Raw genomic sequence first — 21826 nt, forward strand, 5'->3', positions numbered from 1 at the left:
AATTTTTCCTTTTTTTGCACGTTTTTGGTGTCATCTAAGAAACCATTCCTAAGTCCAAGGTCATGAAAATTTATCTCTGTTTTCTTTGATAGTTTTAGCTCTTGTATTCAGATCTTTTATCCATTTGAAATTTTATTATTTTTTTTGTAGTAAAATTATTTTATTTTTAAAATGGTGTTTGGAAATATAAACCCTTTTATAGTCAATTAAGAACTTTCACTCAACAGAGAAAGTAAGGTATCAGGCTATCATTCTGAAAGTCCCTGTTCCTCTTATTTCTGCTACTGGTAAACTTCATGGCATCTTAGGCAAATAGTTGAGCCTCTTAGGTTCTTCTTGTATTTAGTATAGATAAACAAATTTAATTCTCTCATGGTTGGTTGGATTAAATTAGATATACTTTTTTATAAAATGGTACTAAGCCAAATGTAAAGTATTCCATGTTTTCTTATACTGCTTTTAGTCACCAATCTTAGTAAGTCAAAGCTAAATAATTTTACTTGTTTGCTTATGAATATTTTTAGGAAACAGAATCCAATTCACTGGAAACTAGCTAATGTGGAAAATTATTCCCGAATGAGACTTAAACTGGTGCCAAATTACAATTTCAAAACTCATGAGGAAGCTAGTGCCTTGAGAGATAATTTAGGTAAGTTCCAGTGACTGTTAATTACTTGTTGAATGCAAGGTGTTGGTGGGCTGGTTATTATTGCTTTATTCATTATTTTTTAAATATTTACTTATGAAAGAAGGATGGCATTTTATAATCGATATATAAATGTTTGTATGAGTTCAATACAGTTATATTTGGCCTAAATCTAAGTTACGTCATATTTCCATTTATTGTAATTTCTCAAAGAAAAAAGTTATAAATATAAAATTATACTTCAAATCAATTGGTATGTGTCTTATAATGAAACAATGTCCTTTTCTCTTAGAGAACTTAATGTTAATTATGATTAGAATTCTTAGCAATCTTTTAGGCCTTTCCATTATAAACTTTGTTTATAAAAACAAAGTATTTTTAAAGAACTCTAGACTCTTCACATCTTAGATGAGCCAATGCCTTCTTCTAGAGCAAAGTACATTAACATATTTAACCTAGCAGTATTTCAAATCAGAGTTTAAGAGGTTTCTACTACTTTTTAGGAAGCCCTCTCTTTCCAACCATCTCACTTGTCATTTCTCTTCTTTTGGGGAATAGATCTGTGAAATACCCCAGAATATTGTTTGTGAAGTCATTCAGAGTCATATGTATACTAAATTGTAGTTATTTTACCATAGCCACCTCTGCATCTTGTATTCAATTAATAGGTTATAGATGAAATGAGTGCCAACTTTTAGATCTTATTTTTTTAAGTATTTATTTTTTAGGTATAGTTGGACACAATGCCTTTATTTTATTTACTTATTTTTATGTGATGCTGAGGATCGAACCCAGGGCCTCACATGTGCTTGGTGAACACTCTACCGCTGAGCTACAGCCCCATCCCCAAGATCTTATTTTTTTGATTTAACATATTAGCCAATACATTTGATACTTTAAATTAATCAAGGAAGTCATGATGCCCATCATTGTTTTACATTCTCAAATAAGGCAGCTATGATGATTTTCCTTAATGCAAAATATTATCCCTATCCATAATACAAACATTGACTTCCATTACATCTTACATAGCAGCAATTATTTGTTGCTTATCTCTCTCACTATCCTGAATCTAATGTTCTTTATCTAGTTCTTAAAATTTAAATATCTTTCTCATATAGCAGACATTTTTTGGTGAATAATTTCAATCTAGAAATTGTTTAAATAGTAGTATTTAATTCTCTCTTTCTCCCCTTCTCTTTTGTACATATATACAGATATAATTTTATGTCCCTTCTTCTTGGTCTCAGTTGTTTTATCTGTCTGTCTGTCTGTCTATCTATCTGGTGGGAGTTGAATACAGAGCCTCAAGCATACCAGGCAAGCATACTGCTGAGCTACATACTCAATCCTCTCAGTTAAGTTTTAAGTCCAGTAAAACAAATTTATTTTTCCACCTCAGTTTTTCTCAATACCTATTTAAAAAATTTACTCCAGGTATAATCTGTACTGAAGAAAATAATTTACATATTTCATTGTGAAACTGGAAATAGTACATCAAACACAACAATAAAAAAATAGCAGTATCGATCTCTGTAAAGTTCCCTCAAGTATATATATTTCAGAATTAACTATAAATGTTTCACGTACCTTTTTGTCTATGTAGGTATTTTGATTACTTATATATTTGATTCACACTGTTCTTTTTTAAAAATACTTTTCTTGTTTTGTTTCACTTAACCTCAGTACTGCTTTGTAAGCAACTCATTGCAATTATACAGAATAGTGATTACAGTATGGATTTTTCTACTAAATTAACCAATATTTACATATTTTTTGATAGAAAATCCATTATGAATTGCAAATAGATGATTTGTGAAGTGTGTTTTGAAACATAGACACTTGTAAACTATGAAATTTGAGTATTCAAAAAGAAAATATATTATTAAGTTATCATTAAAAATAATTTGGTTTAAGGGGTTGGAGTTGTGGCTTAGTGGTAGAGCACTCACCTAGCATGCGTGAGGCCCTGGGTTTGATTCTAAGCACCACATATGAGTAAATAAAATAAAAGTATTTTTTCCACCTACAACTAAAAAAAAAAATTTTTTTTAAATAATTTGGTTTAAGAAAAACAATTTTTTTGTTCCTACATCTTCATTAGACTTGCCCTTTTTACAAAAAAATTTATTTATTTTAATTAGGTGTATGAGACAGCAGAATGCATTTTGATTCATTGTATACAATTGCAGCACAACTTTACATTTCTATGGTTGTAAATGATGTAGTGTCACACCATATGTGCAGTCATACATGTACCTAGGGTAGTGATGTCCATCTCATTCCACCATCTTTCCTGCCTCCTTGCTCCCTCCTTCCCCTCCCACCCCTTTGCCAAATCAAAGTTCCTCCATTTTCCCATGCCTCCCTTTTCCTCGTTATGGATCAGTATCCACTTATCAGAGAGAACATTCGGCCTTTGGTGTTTTGGGATTGGCTTACTTCACTTAGCATGATATTCTCCAACTCCATCCATTTACCTGCAAATGCTATAATTTTATTCTCTTTTATTGCTGAGTAATATTCCATTGTGTATATATACCACAGTTTTTTTATCCATTCATCTATTGAAGGGCATCTAATTTGCTTCCAGTTTGGCTATTATGAATTGAGCTGCTATGAATATTGATGTGGCTGCATTACTATAGTATACTGAGTTTAAGTCCTTTGGGTATAGACAGAGGAGTGGGATAGCTGGGTCAAATGGTGGTTCCATTCCAAATCTTCTAAGGAATCTCTATATTGCTTTCCATATTGGTTGCATCAATTTGCAGTTCCACCAATAATGTATGAGTGTGCCTTTTCCCCCACATCCTTGCCAACACTTATTGTTGACTGTATTCTTGATAGCTGCCATTCTGACTGGTGTGAGATAAAATCTTAGAGTAGTTTTGATTTGCATTTCTCTATTTGCTAGAGATGTTAAACATTTTTTCATATATTTGTTCGTCGAATGTATATCTTCTAAGAAGTATATGCTCAGCTCCTTAGCCCATTTATTGATTGGGTTGTTTGCTTTTTTGGTATTATGTTTTTTGTATTTTGGGTTATTTACATATCCTGGAGGTTAGTGCTCTATTTGACATGTGTGTGGCAAAAATTTCCTCCCAAAGTGTAGGCTCTCTGTTCACCTCATTGATTGTTTCTTTTGCTGAGAAGAAGATTTTTAGTTTGAGTCCATCCCATTTATTAATTCTTGATTTTATTTCTTGTGCTATAGGAGTCTTGTTAAGGAAATTGGGGCCTAATCCGACATGATGAAGATTTGGGCCTACTTTTAGATTTGCCCTTTTCTGATTGCCAAGTTCACATTTTTAGTCCTTACATTGCTTCTATTTTCTCTGAAATATTTAGTAGTTATCCTCCTCTGTAAGTATATTCCCTTCTTAGCTGTGCTGCTTACCCTTTACTTTTCATCTTTTTTTTAGTTGTAGATGAACACAATAACTTTATTTTAGTTATTTATTTTTATATGCATTTTGATTCATTGTACACAATTGCAGCACAACTTTTTATTTTTATGGTTGTACACAATGTAGTGTCATACCATCTGTGCAGTATAGTGTTTCTAAATGCCTATGAAGATACCTCTTCCACAGCTTCCATATGACATCTAAAACCAAATTTTCTTTATTCATTTGTATATTCCTTCTCCTAGAGCCTGTTTCTCTTCTGTCTTGTAACAAGTTATCAGTGTCTCCATATATTAGTTATTCAAATTAAAATAATTAATGTTCTCTGTGAATCTATTTGCATCTGTCTTAATCCTCTGCATATAATAGCTCTTTAGGTACCTTATTCATAGATTATAGCTCTTATATATCTTTGAATGTTTTTCCTAGTTTCATTCCCTTTTGTTTTGTTTTTTTTTTAAGAGAGGAGAGAGAGAGAGAGAGAGAGAGAGAGAAAATTTATTTATTTATTTATTTTAGTTCTCGGCGGACACAACATCTCTGTTTGTATGTGGTGCTGAGGATCGAACCCGGGCCGCATGCATGCCAGGCAAGCACGCTACCGCGTGAGCCACATCCCCAGCCCGTCATTCCCTTTTGTATAAGTTTCCCAACTGGCCTCCTTGCTGTACTTCCTCTACCAGTATTTCGTCAGATTTTCAATTTATGCTCCTAATGAAATAGTGTCATTTATCTACATAAGATCAGTTCTCTGTTTGTATCAGACTGTCTCGACCTTGTGTTTGTTTTGTTTTTATTGGAAATTTTAACATATATTACATTTCATGAAAAAATGTATACAGTAGAAATAGTTATAAACGTATTCTAGGAAGATTATGTACCATGTAGTAAAAGGTGTGATCAAAGCAGATTTACCCAGAAAAATGCAACTCCACATTAGGTTGATGCATTTTGTCTCTCTGAGAAATAATACCACTTGAGAAGAGGGAATTTATCATCCTTTATAGTGTTTTATTATTTGTTATTTGCAATGTTATGTTAGTATGAATTATTTTAATTTTACATAAATAGAATATCTTTATTTATACTTAAATACATAACTTTTTCACTCCTACCTTTAAATTATATATGTATATAATTATATATATATTTATATAATGAATGTATGTATATAATTTGTTATTACTGTTCTCTTCATGTAATCAGATTGTTAAGAGATAAATGTAATAATAGCTATCTTATTTTATATTTAATGCGTACCAAGTATTTTATATGTACTAACATTCATATTTATAACAACCCTATGATGCATTCTTCATTTCACATTTAAGAAAACACAGAGTCAGAGGAGTCATAAGGCTATAAATGGCAGATCAGAATTTGAATGTAGATGTACCATCTCACAGCTCATGTTCTTACGGTATACTAGCCCTGCCTTCCTACAAAATGTTTAGTTTATAAAATATGTTATACTTACTGTGTGTGTAAAAGGACAAGACTGGTGCTTCTTAATGATCACTTCAAGTCTGAAGGAAAATGAATATTCCTTCGGGATAACTCCCGGGATTTATTTTAAAAGGATAAGACTGTCGACAGTGATATAACTTTCCTATATATGTATGAATATGTGTGTGTGTGTGTGTGTGTGTGTGTGTGTATGTGAGAGAGAGAAAGAGAGATTTATCTATTAAATCCCATGTGCTCCAGAAAGTAACACTTCAAGTTTTAATAATTTCTTAGTATTTCTTTAGTGTAAATGTGTAATAAAATAGTTCTATTACATTAATATAGTAAGAGTGATTGTTTTTTTACTTAATCACTGACATGCTTTAGAATTAAGGTATGGTTAATGGAGTAGTGTCAGTCATCTACATAAAATTGGTTCTTTGTACATATTAGAGTACTTGACCTATTTGTGAATCAAATCATAAGAGCTACTGTATTTTTAAAACATTTATTCCTTTTGCCACTTTTTTAATAATAATAATTTTATAATCATCATCAAATATCATATTCTAAATCAAAGTACTTTCCTATAACACATATTATTGGATTAAGAGATTATAGAAGGACCAGGGCTGGAGTTGTGGCCCAGCGGTAGAGCACTCGCCTGGCATATGCAAGGCACTGGATTTAATCCTCAGCACTATATAAAAATAAATAAATAAAATGAAAGTATTGTGAAAAGAAAAAAAAATTATAGAAGGACCAAAATACTATTTTTTATTTCATGTTTAATAAATATTTTGTGTTTCGGGGCTGGGGATGTGGTCACGTGGTAGCATGCTCACCTAGCATGCGTGAGGCATTGGGTTTGATTCTGGGCATCACATAAAAATAAAATAAAGATATTGTGTCCACCTAAAACTAAAAAATAAATATTTAATAAATAAATAAATAAATATTTTGTGTTTAAACAGGTGTCCAACACTCACAGCCTTCCAGCGATTCATTGCTTTTGGAAGTAGTGAAACAAGTTAAGGTTAGTGATATGGAAGAAGATAAATTAGAACTTCTTGAAGAGGACATAACAGCAAGAATAAATATGTATGTATAAGTACTTGAAAGAATTTGAAATGATTTTATTCTAAGAAATGGGATTGCAAAACTGAATTTGCTTGAAATTCTAATCATGTATTTCTTTTTTTAAAAAAGAGAGAGAGAATTTTTAATATTTATTTATTTTTTTTTAGTTTTCGGCAGACACAACATCTTTGTTTGTATGTGGTGCTGAGGACCGAACCCAGGCCACACGCATGCCAGGCGAGTTTGCCACCACTTGAGCCACATCCCCAGCCCTCTAATCATGTATTTCTACCGTCCAATAGTTAACACTATATTAACTGTTATTATCTGAGCTTACTGAGATTATAGAGTTAGGTTTCTTATAATTGGATCACTTGGAACTCAACCTAAAATATTTCTGAACTGGGGCTGGGGTTGTGGTTCAACAGTAAAGCACTTGCCTAGCACGTGAGAGGTGCTGGGTTCTATGATCAGCACCACATAAAAATAAATAAATAAAGGTATTAAAATTTTTTTTTGAACCAAAAGGAAATGAAAACAATGTATGAAGTGTGTGAGATGTAGCTAAACTGTGTTTTGGTAGAAATGTGTAGCAGAGGGGCTGTGGATGTAGTTCAGTGGCAGAGTGCTTGATTAGCATGCATAGAGCTCTGGGTTTGATCCCCAGTACTGCCAAAAGAAATAAGAAATATACAACATAAAATGTAAGTGCAGAAGAAAAATATATAGATAAAATAAATTGGTGGAAAAGAAAATAAAAAAAAGATTTTTAAGAAAAGAAACACCTGTTTATTTAAAAATAAGCTTAGAGGGCTGGGTTGTGCTCAATGGTAGAGCACTTGCCTAGCATGTATGAGACACTGGATTTGATCCTCAGCATCACATAAAAAAACAAATAAATAAAATAAAGGTATTGTATCCATTAAAAAATAAATAAATACATCTAGAGCAGAAAAACATAAACCTCTAGCCAGGTTGATTAGGAATAAGGGGAACACAGCATAAATTGCCAGTATCGAAATGAAAGAAGAGATATTGCTACAAATATAAAAGTAATTAAAAAAGAATAATAATGCAACTTTATGCCAGTAAACTTGGCAATTTAAATGTATAGATTTAATATATATTTAATAGAGCACCTTAAAGAAGAAATTGATGACCTAAATACCTTAAGTCATATTTCAAAAATTTTAATATATAAATATAAAATATATTAATTTCTCCTTTATGTTACTGTTGTTATGTATTTTAGACTTATATTTTTCATGTAATCATCAGTCTTGTGTCCTTGGGTTGTATGTATTTAGTTACCATCTGATGTCATTTATTTTCTTGGGTCTTCCTTTAGTATTTCTTAAAGAAAGGTCTGATAGCCACAAATTCTCTTAGTTTTTGTTACCCCTGGAAGTCATTGTGTTCACTTTTTGGCTTTTTTTGTTGTTATTTTTCATTTGTTGTTTTTTCCCTTCGAGGCAGGGTCTCACTGTGTTGCCCAGGCTGGTCTCAAACTTGGGATCCTTTGCCTCAGTCTCCTGAGTAGCTGGGATTACACACCTCTCTTGACTCCTTTTTAAAATCAATTTATACTTCATCTAACCTAAAATTTACTATTGTGAACTATATGTTTCACTTATTTCTTAATATTCACTAGGTTGTGCAGCCATCTCTGCAATCTAATTACAGAACATTTTTATCATCCCAAAAGGAAATCTTGTACCTTTTCATAGTATAGCCATTCAGGTGGTTTGAAATAGTGTCTCATTTGCATTTCCCTAATGCCTAATGTTGGTGAACATTTTTTCATGTGTTTATTGTATGCTAATATGTCTTCTTTGGTGAAGTGTCAATGCAAATCTTTTGCCAGTTTTTAAATTGTATTATTTTGTCTTTTTTATTATTGAGTTCTAAGGGTTGTTTATTTATGCTAGATACAAGCCCCTTATCAGATGCATGATTTGCAAATATTTTCTTCCATTGGATGGTTGTCTTTCACTTTATTTTTTTTTAAGTATACATGCATATATATTACACACACACACACACACATACACACACACACACATACACACACACCCCTTTCAGATAGGGTCTTGTCATGGTACACAAGCTGGTCTCAAACCACTCCTGGCCTAAAGCCATCTTCCTGCCTCATCCTCCCAAGTAGTTAGGAGAACTACAAGCGCACACTACTGTACTAGGCTGTCAGTTTCTTAATAATGTCCTTTGTAGAGAGTCTAATTTTTTGTTTTGTTTTGTTTTCATAATTACTTTACTGACACACTGAATAGAAAATCTTAATACAAAGAAGAAATACATGCCAGGTTAAACAGAAATGGTAGTCATCCTGGCTGGTAATTAAATGAATTTGTTTTAATACATAATAGTAAGTTTGAGAAGTCTAATTTTGATGAAGTGATTTATTGTTTTCTTTGGTTTCTTAGGCTTTTAGTGACATATGTAGTAAACCCTTGCCTAATCTAAAGTCATTCAGGTTTAGTCATGTGGTTTAAGAGCTTTGTTCTTTTATTCTTACATACATAGATTGTGAGTTTCAGAGATTTTGAGTTTACTTGTATATAATGTGATTTCAGGGTCCAAATTCACATTTTTGCATGTGATTATCTAGGTGTCCCAGAACCATTGCCTTCATTAATTATGGATGATTTTATTAGATATGAAATTCTTGTAAGATTTTTTTCTCAGCAGTTTGAATACCTCACTTCTGGCATGAATTTACTAGATGTCAGACTCATTAATTTTAAACTGAAGAACCAAAACATTCTCTGTTGTTGAATATAAATAACCTTCATTCTATTTTTTCTTTTAAGTTACTCACTATTTCATTTATTACTGTAAATATTGAAATTTCACTGTTTAAGAAAACATTCTTTCCAGCAATTTTTTTAATGCTCTAGCTTTAAATAAAGGGTTGTAATATTACCAGGTAAGTTGGTGATACTGGTAGTGTATTCTCATGAAAATCTATTGGAAACAAAATTAGACTTAGCCATTGTTATCCTAGGCACAAGACATATATGAAGTATCTTTTATGTATAATCAGTGTCTACCAATTAAAAAAAAAATCTAGGCCTAAAGAACAGCTGGATTAGGCCAATAATGTAGCTCAATGGTAGAGCAGTTGCCTGTCATGTGCAAGGCCGTGGTTCAATCCCCAGTACCACCAAAACAAAAACACACACTTGGCTTGGCTTGAGAGATTTTCCTGAATAACATTCTCCTGTGAAGGAGGGCTTCCCATTTTTTTTTTTTACCTACCCAGCAATTAAAGTCACCTAGGCAACTGGAAGAAACTCCCTTTCTAGTTACTCCTTCTAACAAATATAAATGATAACATTTCTTTAATACAAGGGTGTGCAACAATAACTCTTTGTATTATTTCTACATCCTTTGTCAGGAGGATGCTCTAATGGTGATGCTCTAGTTTTAATTAGTCTCACAATCTCTTTTACAGTTTAAAAATCGTAATTAGATGCTGAGCACAGTAGTACATTCCTGTAATCCCAACTAGTTCAAGGTCAACCTCAGCAACATAGCAAGACCCATCTCAAGGCTGAAGATGTAGCTCAGATGAAGAGCACTAGCTTTGCATGCTCAAAGTCCCTTGTTCAATCCTTAGTACCCAGGAGGGGGGGGGCAAAAGTCAAAGTAAAATAAAGGTATTGTGTCCATCTACAACTAAAATATATTTTTAAAAAGTACTTAAAATTATCTACAAAACACCACTAAATGGGCTGGGGCTGGCCCAGTGGCAGAGTGCATGCCTAGCATGTGTAAGGCACTGGATTCGATCCTTAGCACCCCATGAAAATAAACGAATAAAATAAAGGCATCTGTCCATCTATAGCTACAAAAATAATTTAAAAAACTAATAATATGCACTTTTATTCACAGATTTATATATTCCCTGGGTCAATTCATGTGCTCCAGAACACAGAAATATTATCTCCAGTAAAACTAAAATGACGTCATGACCAACGTTGCTGCATTGTTAAAACTTTATTTCATTTGTTTGTTTATTTTTATATGGTGCTGAGGATCTTACCCAGTGCCTCAAACATGTTAGGCAAATGCTCTACCAGTTTGCCACATCCAAGCCCTATTCCTACATTTTTAACTGTCTTCTGCCTGTTGTATTATTTACTGTTTTGCTTAAATGGGTCATATAAAATTAAAATGTGAAGCATATTGTTCATGAAATTGAATCATTGGACAATAAAATTAATATTTAAGTAATTTAATATGAACTAGAGTGTTTCTTATAGGTAATTCACTATGTTTATATACATAAGGTTTATTTTTTTCCATTTAAGCAGGATAAATTGATGGGTGGAGTTTTTATTTATTTATTTTTTTAAATATGTTTAGTGATGAGAAAGAAGAGCAGGATCAAAAAGAAAAATTGGTGTTGACAGAAGACTGTGAATTGATTACAATAATTGATGTAATTCCTGGCAGATTAGAAATCACTACGCAACACATTTACTTCCATGATGGCAGCATTGAAAAAGAAGATGGTAAGGAGTTCTGGGGAAATAATTTATGTTCAATAATTAAATATCCAGTTTAATCATGAATAAGAAGAATATAATAAGATGGGACAGTGAAAGTGTAGTCTGTTGTGTAAAATTAAAAATGGTAACTCATTATGGATTTAAATTTATTCAATGTTAAAGGGAGAATGCTTTTATGTTTTATTTACTTTGAAAGACTCAGCTTGAGGGGATTTTAATAAACTTAAGTTGTAAAAGACAATCTTAATTTATCATACCTTTGAAAGTATACTTACTCTTATAAATTTCGTACTTAATCCTTCATGTAATAATAAAAGGCTGATTATATCTTTACAATACCAACATAGAAGTCTGGGTTTATAGCTCAGAAGTAGAGCACTTGCCTAGCATGTTTGAGGCACTGGGTTTGATTCTTAGCAGTGTGTATAAATAAATAAATAAAACAAAGGTCCATTGATAACTAAAAACTTTTTTAAATGAATAAAATGTCAACATTGAAAAGGTTTCTAAGATATTGAATATATTTTCTATTCTCGTGGGTAAGCAGTAGAAGAGCTATAGAACTTTTAAAATAGTTTTAAAAGAAATAGTTTAAACATCCTTTATATTTAATAAATGGTTTTATAATCGACAATCCCTTTTCCCTAAGTGCTACCTTGACAGGAGCAAGAAGATACTTTCTGCGTATGAGTAATTAAAAAGATTTTTTTTCTATTTTCAGGAGTAGGTTTTGATTTCAAGTGGCCTCATTCTCAAATTCGTGAGATTCACTTACGGCGCTACAACTTAAGGAGATCAGCTCTTGAAATTTTTCATGTTGATCAATCCAACTATTTTCTAAATTTCAAGAAGGAGGTATGCTACCTTTCTGACAATCCCAAAGTATTAGCTTGAAGTCATTTTCCAGCTAGTAAGCCCTAATGGGACTTTGGTCCAACTAAAGTTCAAAAGTGAATTTTATTACTTTATATAGCTTTGAATAATTCACTACACAGTAAAGGTAGAAATTATATTTATTACAAATAAAAGTTACTAAATTGTTCTATTTTCCAAAATGATAGGAAATAACAAAGCTAATTTTTTTATTATTATTTTAGTTGTAGTTGGACACAACACTTTATTTTATTTATTTATTTTTATGTGGTGCTGAGGATCGAACCCAGGGCCTTGCACATGCTAGGCAAGGGACCTACCGCTGAGCCACAACCCTAGCCCACAGAACTAAATTTCAGCTAGACTTGAGCAAGTTTTCTAATTCAAATCTAATGCTTTTTCCATTATACAGTACAATTTTTGCAAAAGCTAGATAGTGTAACTTTACCAACTGCCATTTTATGTTGCTATATCAAAATATCTGAGACCAAGTAATTTAAAAGAATAGAAGTTAATTTGGCTTGTAATTTTGTAGGCTAGGAAGTTCGAGTAGAGAAGTTAAAGCTGTAATCCACTGTTCATATGACATGTCTAGAATAAGCAAACCCGTAAAGATAGAAAGTAGAGGATAGGAAAGGCAGTAGAATACAACAGACACTAGTATGGCAGTAGGTAAAAACGTGGATGTGTAACCGATGTGATTCTGCAATCTGTATATGGGGTAAAAATGGGAGTTCATAACCCACTTGAATCAAATGTATGAAATATGATATGTCAAGAGCTTTGTAATGTTTTGAACAACTAATTAAAAAAAAGAAAGTAGACTTGTGGTGTTAAGGAGATAAAGAGGCAGAACTGGGAATAACTACCAATAAATAAGGGTTTTCTGTTGATGGGGGAGTGATGAAAATTTTCTAAAGCTAGATAATGGTGATAGTTGCATAGCTCTGATTGTACTAAAAGGGTGAATTGTATCTCAATAAAGCTGTTACAAAGACTATAACCCAAGTTTGTTGAGCAGTTTTTAAACTACACAATGGTATATTTTGTAGGTTAGAAACAAAGTATATAGTAGGCTGTTGTCACTTCATTCTCCAAATAGTTATGGAACAAGATCACCACAGGAATTATTCAAAGCATCAGGATTGACACAGGTAGGGAATTTTTGAGTCACTGTGTTCATTTTATATCAGAAATTTTTCTTAAAAGTAAAACTTGATTCTCGCAATTATTTTCTTTTGATTATTACAACTATTATTCTTTCATTAAGTCTGATCTTTTGAATTCTTTCAATCTTCTTTTGTTTCCTTCACATATACCAATTTCTTATCCCTTCAGCTGCCATATCATTCATTTTATGGGTATACCCTTTAGTAACTTTGTCTTTTTAAACAAATAATATGGACTTTTAGTTTTTAAATAAAAATAGTACATGAATGAAGAAGAAAATAAAAAAGAAAAAGAGGAAAAGTGCCCTGGAAAAGGTAAACAACAAATTGCCCTTTTACCAGCTAATGCTAATTAATGCTCTCTTGAATTATATTTCCACTTATATCTCAATATGTTTTGAATTTGTACTTCTAGAACCCAAAGGAAAGCTGTTAGTTTTTGCTTTCTAGGATTGTTAGAAGTTTTTTAATCTGGATAGCTCTCTTTTTCCTGACAGATATTCATCTTTCTTAAGTTTTTGTCTCATTCTAGAGTTATCAGCAGTTCTTTCTCTTTTTTCTTTATTTTTGGTGCTGGAGATTGAACCCAGGGCCTCATGTGTGCTATACCTTACTGTGAGCTATATACAATACCAGTTATGTTACTATTGCCAGTGAAATAAGCTTTACTTAATAAAGTACATTCTCTTTTGCCTATATAATATACTTGATTAAGTATTGATTCTTCAACCTGGCATTTAAAACAGTTGGGCATTCTTTAAGTGTAAATATATATAATTGCAAATATGTGTGTGTGTGTGTGTGTGTGTGTGTGTGTGTGTGTTCTATTTCTCACTGTTCACTATATGTTTTGCTTAAGGTACATGGAAAAGTTAATACTAATCTGTCAGCAAAACTCAAGCATGCTCCCACTGTGTATAGTAGTTAGAAGGCTAGGTATAGGGAGGCAATTCATCAGAAACAATGATTATCTCTTTCCTTAGAAAATTTTCTACCTAATAGGTAAAATCTCATCTACAATTGCTTTATAATGGTAGTTTTCTTTAATATACTGTTGAAGTAATACTAGCTTATGGTATATTAAGTTTTACCATATTAAGGGTAGTTTTAGTATATCACAATAATGTTTTTTTAATACATATACTTGTGTAAGTTTTCAAGTAGGATGGTCCTTTGAAAATTTAAAATTTTAAGATATTCAAATAAAGCATTTAAAGACTAAATTCTTATCAAAGACTCCTTAGACTATATTATAATTTATGTTCAGTTTTTGTTTCCTAGAAATATATTTTAAAAGGAAACAAAAAGTGAGTAAAATTGATTTATTTCCATTTTAAGCTTCTTTTTATCCATTTATCAAGTAGGTAGAGATAATGTTCACAAAAGATTGCGTTGGTCTTGTTGGTAATACTTGCCAGTTTCTAAGAGAGATAGATTATATAATTCTGTTATTGCTCTTTTTCATACTGTCTAGAAATGGGTGAACAGAGAAATATCAAATTTTGACTACCTCATTCAAATAAATACAATAGCAGGACGAACCTATAATGACCTTGCACAATATCCTGTGGTAAGTTTTGTAAAAATGTCATAAATATTAAATTACCTTTCAATTTTATAATATAGAAAATTATATGCATGATCCTTTTTTATTTTTTAATATACGTATCTGGGGACTGGGGTATAACTCAATGATAGAAGGCTTGCCTTGTATGTTTGAGCACCTGAGTTTGATTCCTAGTGCAGCATACACAAGCATACACACATTCACACACAGGTATAAACACACCCTTGTTACTTTTATGTATATTTTCTCCCCTGATATTTTCAAGAAATACATAAATATGAAGAATAATGAAAAAGTAAAAGCCATTTTCTTTTACTTCATTGAAAATGTTCCAATGGAATTATAGAAAATACTCTGTTGAACTAAAGATGAATATTTTCTTTATTCCCAGCAGTGCAAAAAAAGATGAATATTTAAAATATTTAAAGTATTTGCAATAAGGAAAGGTATTTTTAGAGACTATATCTTTCTGTCTTTATGTAAGCATTTGATATTGAATATGGGGATATTAGCTTCTCTAGTAAGGAATGTCTGAGTTGTAAATTGTGACTTTTTTTAGTTTCCTTGGATTTTACAAGATTATACTTCAGAAGAGTTGGATCTTAATAACCCCACTGTATTTCGAGATCTTTCTAAACCGATTGGAGTAGTTAATGATAAAAATGCCAAAGCTATGAGAGAAAAGTAAGTGTTTTATAACCCTTTTTAGGAGAATTCTGTTTATTTGTATTGATTTCTTCCAAGATCAACCAAATGTCATCTGTTTTTAATGTATGACTAATTTTGATAATCAGTATGATAATCGCTTCACTAAATTTTCTTAAGTATTTTGATAGCTCTTCAAGTAATTATATTTCTGTTGATTTTCTTTCTTGACCACAGTTAAATTGCTATTGCCCCAAAATGCTTTTCATCTTCAAGTAAATATACGCTAATGTGTAGTAGGTTTTTGAAATTTTTTTATCTCAGATAGTTATTTTAGATTTCATAACTTACTAGTACAATATGTATAAATATTCATCTGATATATTTTGAAAAAATACAAAATTAATACTAATCTATTATTCAAAATAACATCAATGAAGAATAATGAAATGAGTAAAAATTTAGAAAATAATTTTATTAAGAAAAGCAAAATTTTATGGTAGTTCTATTTATTCATGATCTACCCCAGGAGCTCAAATTATCCTTTATAAGTAGCTTATAGAAGATGACAGGGTCGATCATGAAGAAATGTTCATCATTGCTAGCAATTAGAGAAATGCAAATCAAAACTACTCTTAAGATTTCATCTCACTCCAGTCAGAATGGCAGCTATTATGAATACAAACAACAATAAGTGTTGGTGAGGATGTGGGGGAAAAGATGCACTCATACACTGCTAGTGGGACTGCTAGTTGGTGCAGCCAGTATGGAAAGCAGATTCCTTGGCAAATTGGGAATGGAACTACCATTTGACTCATCTATCCCTGTCCTTGGTCTATACCCAAAGGATTTAAAAAACAGCATACTACAGGGGCACAGCCACATCAATGTTTGTAGCAGCACAATTCACAATAGCTAAACTGTGGAACCAGCCTAGATGCCCTTCAATAGATGAATGGATAAAAAAAAATGTGGCATATATACACAATGGAATATTACCCAGCAATAAAAGAGAATAAAATCATAGCATTTGCAGGTAAATGGATGGAGTTAGAGAATATCACACTAAGTGAAGTTAGCCAATCCCCAAAAAACAAATGTTGAATGTTTTCTCTGATATAAGGAGGCTGATTCATAGTAGGGTAGGGAAGGGGAGCATGGGAGGAATAGACAAACTCTAGATAGGGTAGAGGGGTGGGAGAGGAAGGGAGGGGAATGGGGTTAGCAAGGATGATGAAATGTGATGGACATCATTATCCAAAGTACATGTATGAGGATACAAATTGGTGTGAATATTCTTTGTATATAACCAGAGATATAAAAAATTTGTGCTCTGTATGTGTAGTATAATTATAATGCATTCCGCTGTCATATATAAATTTTAAATAATTAATAAGAAAAAGAATAATTTGATATTAATGTCCCTTCTTTTCCCTGTAAATTTGTGAATGACTTCAGATTTCTACTAATGAGGGCAATGAACTCTCATAGATTAATTCGAAAGTAGACTATGAATTTTTCTTTTCACTTTTTCTTTGCCATCTTTCCCAGTATTTTCTTCATTATGTTTAATGTTTTTATTTGATTTACCAAGGGAGCTTTGTTGTATATTTGTGTATTCTGTCACTGTCACTAGTCAGACTTTTTTTTTTCAGGACAATAACCAAAAGTTTTGTTTTCAACAAACATCCCACAGGGAATACTTAATATAAATAGCTTTTTTTATTGGTATTCAAGGCTACAACTTGTTCTAAAGTTTGATGGTCTTATTTTTGCATGTGAACAAATGACCTTGACAAATTATTTTTTATTCCATTGAATAGTAAGTTGCCCTAAACTTGATGAACTGATTACAATTATCCCTTGGTATCCATGGGGATTGGTTCCAGGACCCCAGCAAATACGAAATTCTGTAAATGCTTGTTTCTTATATAAAATGGCTTAGTATTTGCATTTACTCTTCTTGCACATCTTCCTATATAGTTTACCTCATCTCTAGATTACTTATAATATCTCATACACTGTAAATAGTTGCTATATTATATTGTTTAAAGAATGACAAGGAAAAATGTCTGTACATGTTCAGTACAGACAAAATTTTTTCCTTAATATTTTCAATATGCAGTTGGTTGAATCTGAAGATGCAGAACCTGTGGATTCAAATAACTGACTATACTGTGTTGGTTTAAAAAATTCATGGTTTATTCCAAAACACAGTTCATTCCTTTTTTTTTTTAAAGATGTTGATGGACCTTTATTTTATTCATTTATTTATATGTGGTGCTGATATAAGGAGGCTGATTCATAGTGAGGTAGGGAAGGGGAGCATGGTGCTAGCAACCCAGTGCCTCACACCTGCTAGGCAAGCGCTCTACCACCAAACCACAACCCCAGACCACTATTCATTCTTATTCATATTTTATATACACTAATTCACATGTCGTCATTCAGATCAATTATACATGTATTAATGATAAGCTTGCAGAATCACTGTATATCCATTGCTAATAATCTTGTCTAGCCTTTTTTCCTATATATCATCTCCTGTTTCTTTTACATTTGGATTACTAAGCTTTTATTTTCTACCAGTTTTTTTTATTAGTATTCCATATATTTGTCCATTAACTTGGCCACAGAAGGATATCTTATTATCACATTTCATATAACAGAAAAAATGGAACTAATCTAAATGTCTAAAAGTAAAGAAATAGTTGATCTGTGGCACATTTTTACAGTCCAATTCCACCTATCCATTAAAAACATCATTTTGGGGGCTGGGGATGTGGCTCAGTGGTAGAGTGATTGGCTAGCATGTGTGAGGCACTGGGTTAAATTCTCAGCACCACATAAAAATAAATACATAAAATAAAGGTATTGTGTCCATCTACAACTAAAAAATTAAAAATACATCATTTGGAAAGATGTTAATAGATTCAGATTATTAAAATATAAGATTTATGTATTAAATATTATGTACATATTTTTCCCCCAGTACTAAGGATCAAAACCAGGGGCTGTGCCCTTTCTAGGCAGGGCTGTACCACTGAGCTACATCCCTAGCCCTTTTTAAAAAATTTATTTTGAGACAGGATTTCATTTAATTGCCCTAACCTGGCCTTGAACCTGTGATCCTCCTTCCTTAGACTTCTGAATACTGGGATTATAGGTATGCATCACTGTTTCTAACTATGTATAACACTTTTATGTTGAAAAATATTTGCATGGCTAGAAGTGTAGCTCAGTGGTAGAACATTTTCCTAGTGTGTGCAAGAATCTGAATTTGATCCCCCATGCTAACAGAAAGAAAAACTGTGTATTAACTTATACATTAGAAGAGACAAATATTCATCAAGTTAATGGTAATTATCTCTTAAGAGTGGAATTATAGTTGAAGTATTTTAATTCTGCTTTATAATTTTCCACAGTGAACGTATAGTATTATTATATAATACAAATTGTTTTCAGAATTCCATGTTGGTGATGTTGTTTGGAAGAAAGTATTAAGGAATAAAACTTTTCCCATATGTTTATATGACATGATGATACAAATACATAGTTTGATAATGAAGCATATGAACAATGACTTTAAAAAAAACCTGTTTTCATCCCATTAACTTAGATCCTCTTGTATAATTTTGCTATTATGGTTATAAAACTGTAGTTTCTTTTTTAGATATGAAAATTTTGAGGATCCTATGGGAACAATTGATAAATTTCATTATGGAACTCACTATTCCAACTCTGCGGGGGTCATGCACTATCTCATTCGTGTAGAACCATTCACCACCCTCCACATCCAGCTTCAGAGTGGAAGGTATGCTTGGGGTAAATAAGCTATTTTCTTACAAATGTGTTAGTGTCAAACTGTATGCCTTGAAATCATGTGCACTGTAACAGGGTCGTATCATTTTAATTCTTCTCTACTAGGCTTTGATTCAGATAAAATGACCAAACAGTTTGAGAATGATTCACTCAAACTGACTAATAGAAATGACTTTTCAGGAGAATTCTTTTTTTGCTATTATCCCAGTTTATTTTGGGGGATCCTACTGTTTTGAAGAATTTATCATAGATTTAGAATTAGAGTTGATTTAGAGCTAAATCTAAGCTACCTACAGAGTCAAAGCTCACCAATGCTCAGGTAATCATCTTTAGAATATATATCAAAGAAACAGAAAGAAGTAGCAATGTGGGACTCTTATAGCAACTGTCTTTGATACCACAGTATTCGCATGTTATCTGTGAATATTACAACTTACCTTTATTTCATGTTTTCCTATAAAATAACTTCTCTGTGAATCCTTTTTACTTAATGCATCCTCCAATCGCTCCTACTTATGTGTATTTTGTCTCTGTGTTGCTTTATTCCTTACAGGTTTGTCTTCCTCACCTATTCAGAAACTATATATATACACTGCCCATACTGTTTTCTTTCTTGTGTAGTTTGTTTCTCATACAATTATCCTGTAGCTTCTATTCCTGTCTTAAACTTTGGTTTTCAAGAAGAGGCTGTGTCTCAAGATCATTTAATGTCACTAAAGTGTTAACATTTACCATGATAGTGGCTAATTTTTCCTACATAAGATGTAATGAAGTTTAAATGGGATTTCAGCCTTTTTATGATTTTATGAATGATTTTTACAGAGCTTAAATCAATTCTATTTTAACTTCAGAGGATACCATCAAGAAAGTGAAAATCTAATAAGGGACTTATATCTAAAATTTAGCTCTAAAATACATAAATAAGCCTTAAAACTAAATAATAGACAATTCAATTTAAAAATGGACAAAGAGGCCAGGTGCAGTGGTGAATGTCTGTAATACCAGCAATTCAGGAGGCTGAGGCAGGGGGATCACAAGGATAGCCTTGGCAACTTGGCAAGATGCTGTTGGGTTCACAAAATACATATACGATGGTGTGAGAGGGAAGGGAAGAAAAAAAAAGAGAGAGATAAGTGTCACAGCAGAATGGGTAGAGAATAGTGATGGGAGGGGAGGGAAGAGGAGGGAGAGATAGAGAGGGCAGCAGAATACAACTGACACTAGGATTGCTGTATGTATACACATGGATGTATAACTAATGTGATCCTGCAATTTGTACATATGGAAAAATTAGAATTCATACCCTATATGAATCGAATGTATGATATGTCAAGATCATTGTATTGTCTTGAGCAACTAATAAAAAATAAATAAAATGTAAAAAGAGCTATACAATGGGCCACATATTTCATAATTTATGTGAACTGTACAAAATGGACAAATCTGTGGAGTCAAAAAGTAGATTTGTAGGTGCCAAAGTTGGGAATCAGGTGAATGGGAAAAGATGCTAATATATACTGTTTTAGTCAGCTTTTCTGCCACCATGACCAAAGCACCAGACAAGAACAACAATGAGGAGGAAAAGTTTATTTGGGGCTCATAGTTCTAGAGGTCTGGGTCCACATTTGGCTGCATCTGTTATTCTGGCCCCAAGGTGAGACAGAACAGCATAGTAGAAGGATATGGTGGAAGAGAACAGCTCAAAATGTGGCACCAGGAAACAGAGCTCTGCTCACCCAGATCAAAATCTAAACCCCAAAGGCACCACCTCAGTGACCCACCTCCTCCAGCCACACCCTACAAGCCTATAGTTCCCCTGACCCCCATAATCCATGTCACTAGATTAATGTACTGATTATGTTAGGGTTCTTACAACCCAGTTATTTCACCTCTAACTTCTTGCATTGTCTCACACATGAGCTTTTTTGGGGGGTGGGGTGGGGGTACAGTGATGGAGACTGAACCCAGGGACTTGTGCATGCAAGGCAAACACACTACCAACTGAGCTACATCCCCAGCACTCACACATGAGCTTTTGGGGGACACTTCATATCTGTACCATAATAGGTACACTGTTTCTTCTTGGAGCAATGAGAATGTTCTAAAATTAATTGTGTTTTTGGTTGCCCAACTAGGATTATACTAAATTAAATCATCAAATTGTCCACTGAAAATGAATGAATCATATGCTAGTTCTATCTCAATTAACTTTATACCTCTTTTTAAATGTGGGTAGGCCAGTGTTAGACTTTATAAGCTAATTTCTGTTATTAGATTCAAAGTTCTCATAAGATCAATTCTTCTCAAACTTACATTAATAGGCATTTAAAAAACAGAGGGAGAGCCAAGTTAGTCATTGTGTCACTTTTTTTCTTTTATCAGGGACTTAACTTTTTAGACTCAGGTCATTATTACTAAAGTAAAACCCAGGTATATAATATCAAAGGAAATAAAGCAGAAGGGTTTATGTTTTTCATGATTAAGGAAAGCATAGTACAATTGCAGCATTACCATTTGAACTTCCTCCAGCTACCATAGGCTCTAACTACCCGTGATGAAACCTAAAGTAAAATTAATTAAAAGTTAAATAAAATTAAGCTAATAGTATATGCAAGTAATATATAAAAGCTTCA

General features: G+C 32.4%; 1 protein-coding gene across 10 annotated transcripts in view; it reads left to right on the plus strand.

Moving 5' to 3' along the window:
* The window catches only part of Nbeal1 (neurobeachin like 1), a 185907-nt gene that overhangs the window by 123408 nt on the left and 40673 nt on the right, over window positions 1-21826 (plus strand). For all 10 annotated transcript variants that reach the window (XR_013424260.1, XM_040294730.2, XM_021735694.3 and 7 more), the window contains 8 exons: window positions 525-649; window positions 6480-6606; window positions 10972-11120; window positions 11839-11972; window positions 13043-13144; window positions 14634-14729; window positions 15286-15410; window positions 19045-19185. Coding sequence is in view for 9 of the 10 variants with exons in the window: in XM_040294730.2 (XP_040150664.2) it covers window positions 525-649; window positions 6480-6606; window positions 10972-11120; window positions 11839-11972; window positions 13043-13144; window positions 14634-14729; window positions 15286-15410; window positions 19045-19185 (999 nt within the window). In the remaining variant the exon portion in view is untranslated. The remainder of the gene's footprint in view (window positions 1-524; window positions 650-6479; window positions 6607-10971; window positions 11121-11838; window positions 11973-13042; window positions 13145-14633; window positions 14730-15285; window positions 15411-19044; window positions 19186-21826) is intronic.

This window comes from Ictidomys tridecemlineatus, chromosome 7, assembly GCF_052094955.1.
Source record: "Ictidomys tridecemlineatus isolate mIctTri1 chromosome 7, mIctTri1.hap1, whole genome shotgun sequence".
Taxonomy (NCBI): Eukaryota; Metazoa; Chordata; class Mammalia; order Rodentia; family Sciuridae; genus Ictidomys; species Ictidomys tridecemlineatus.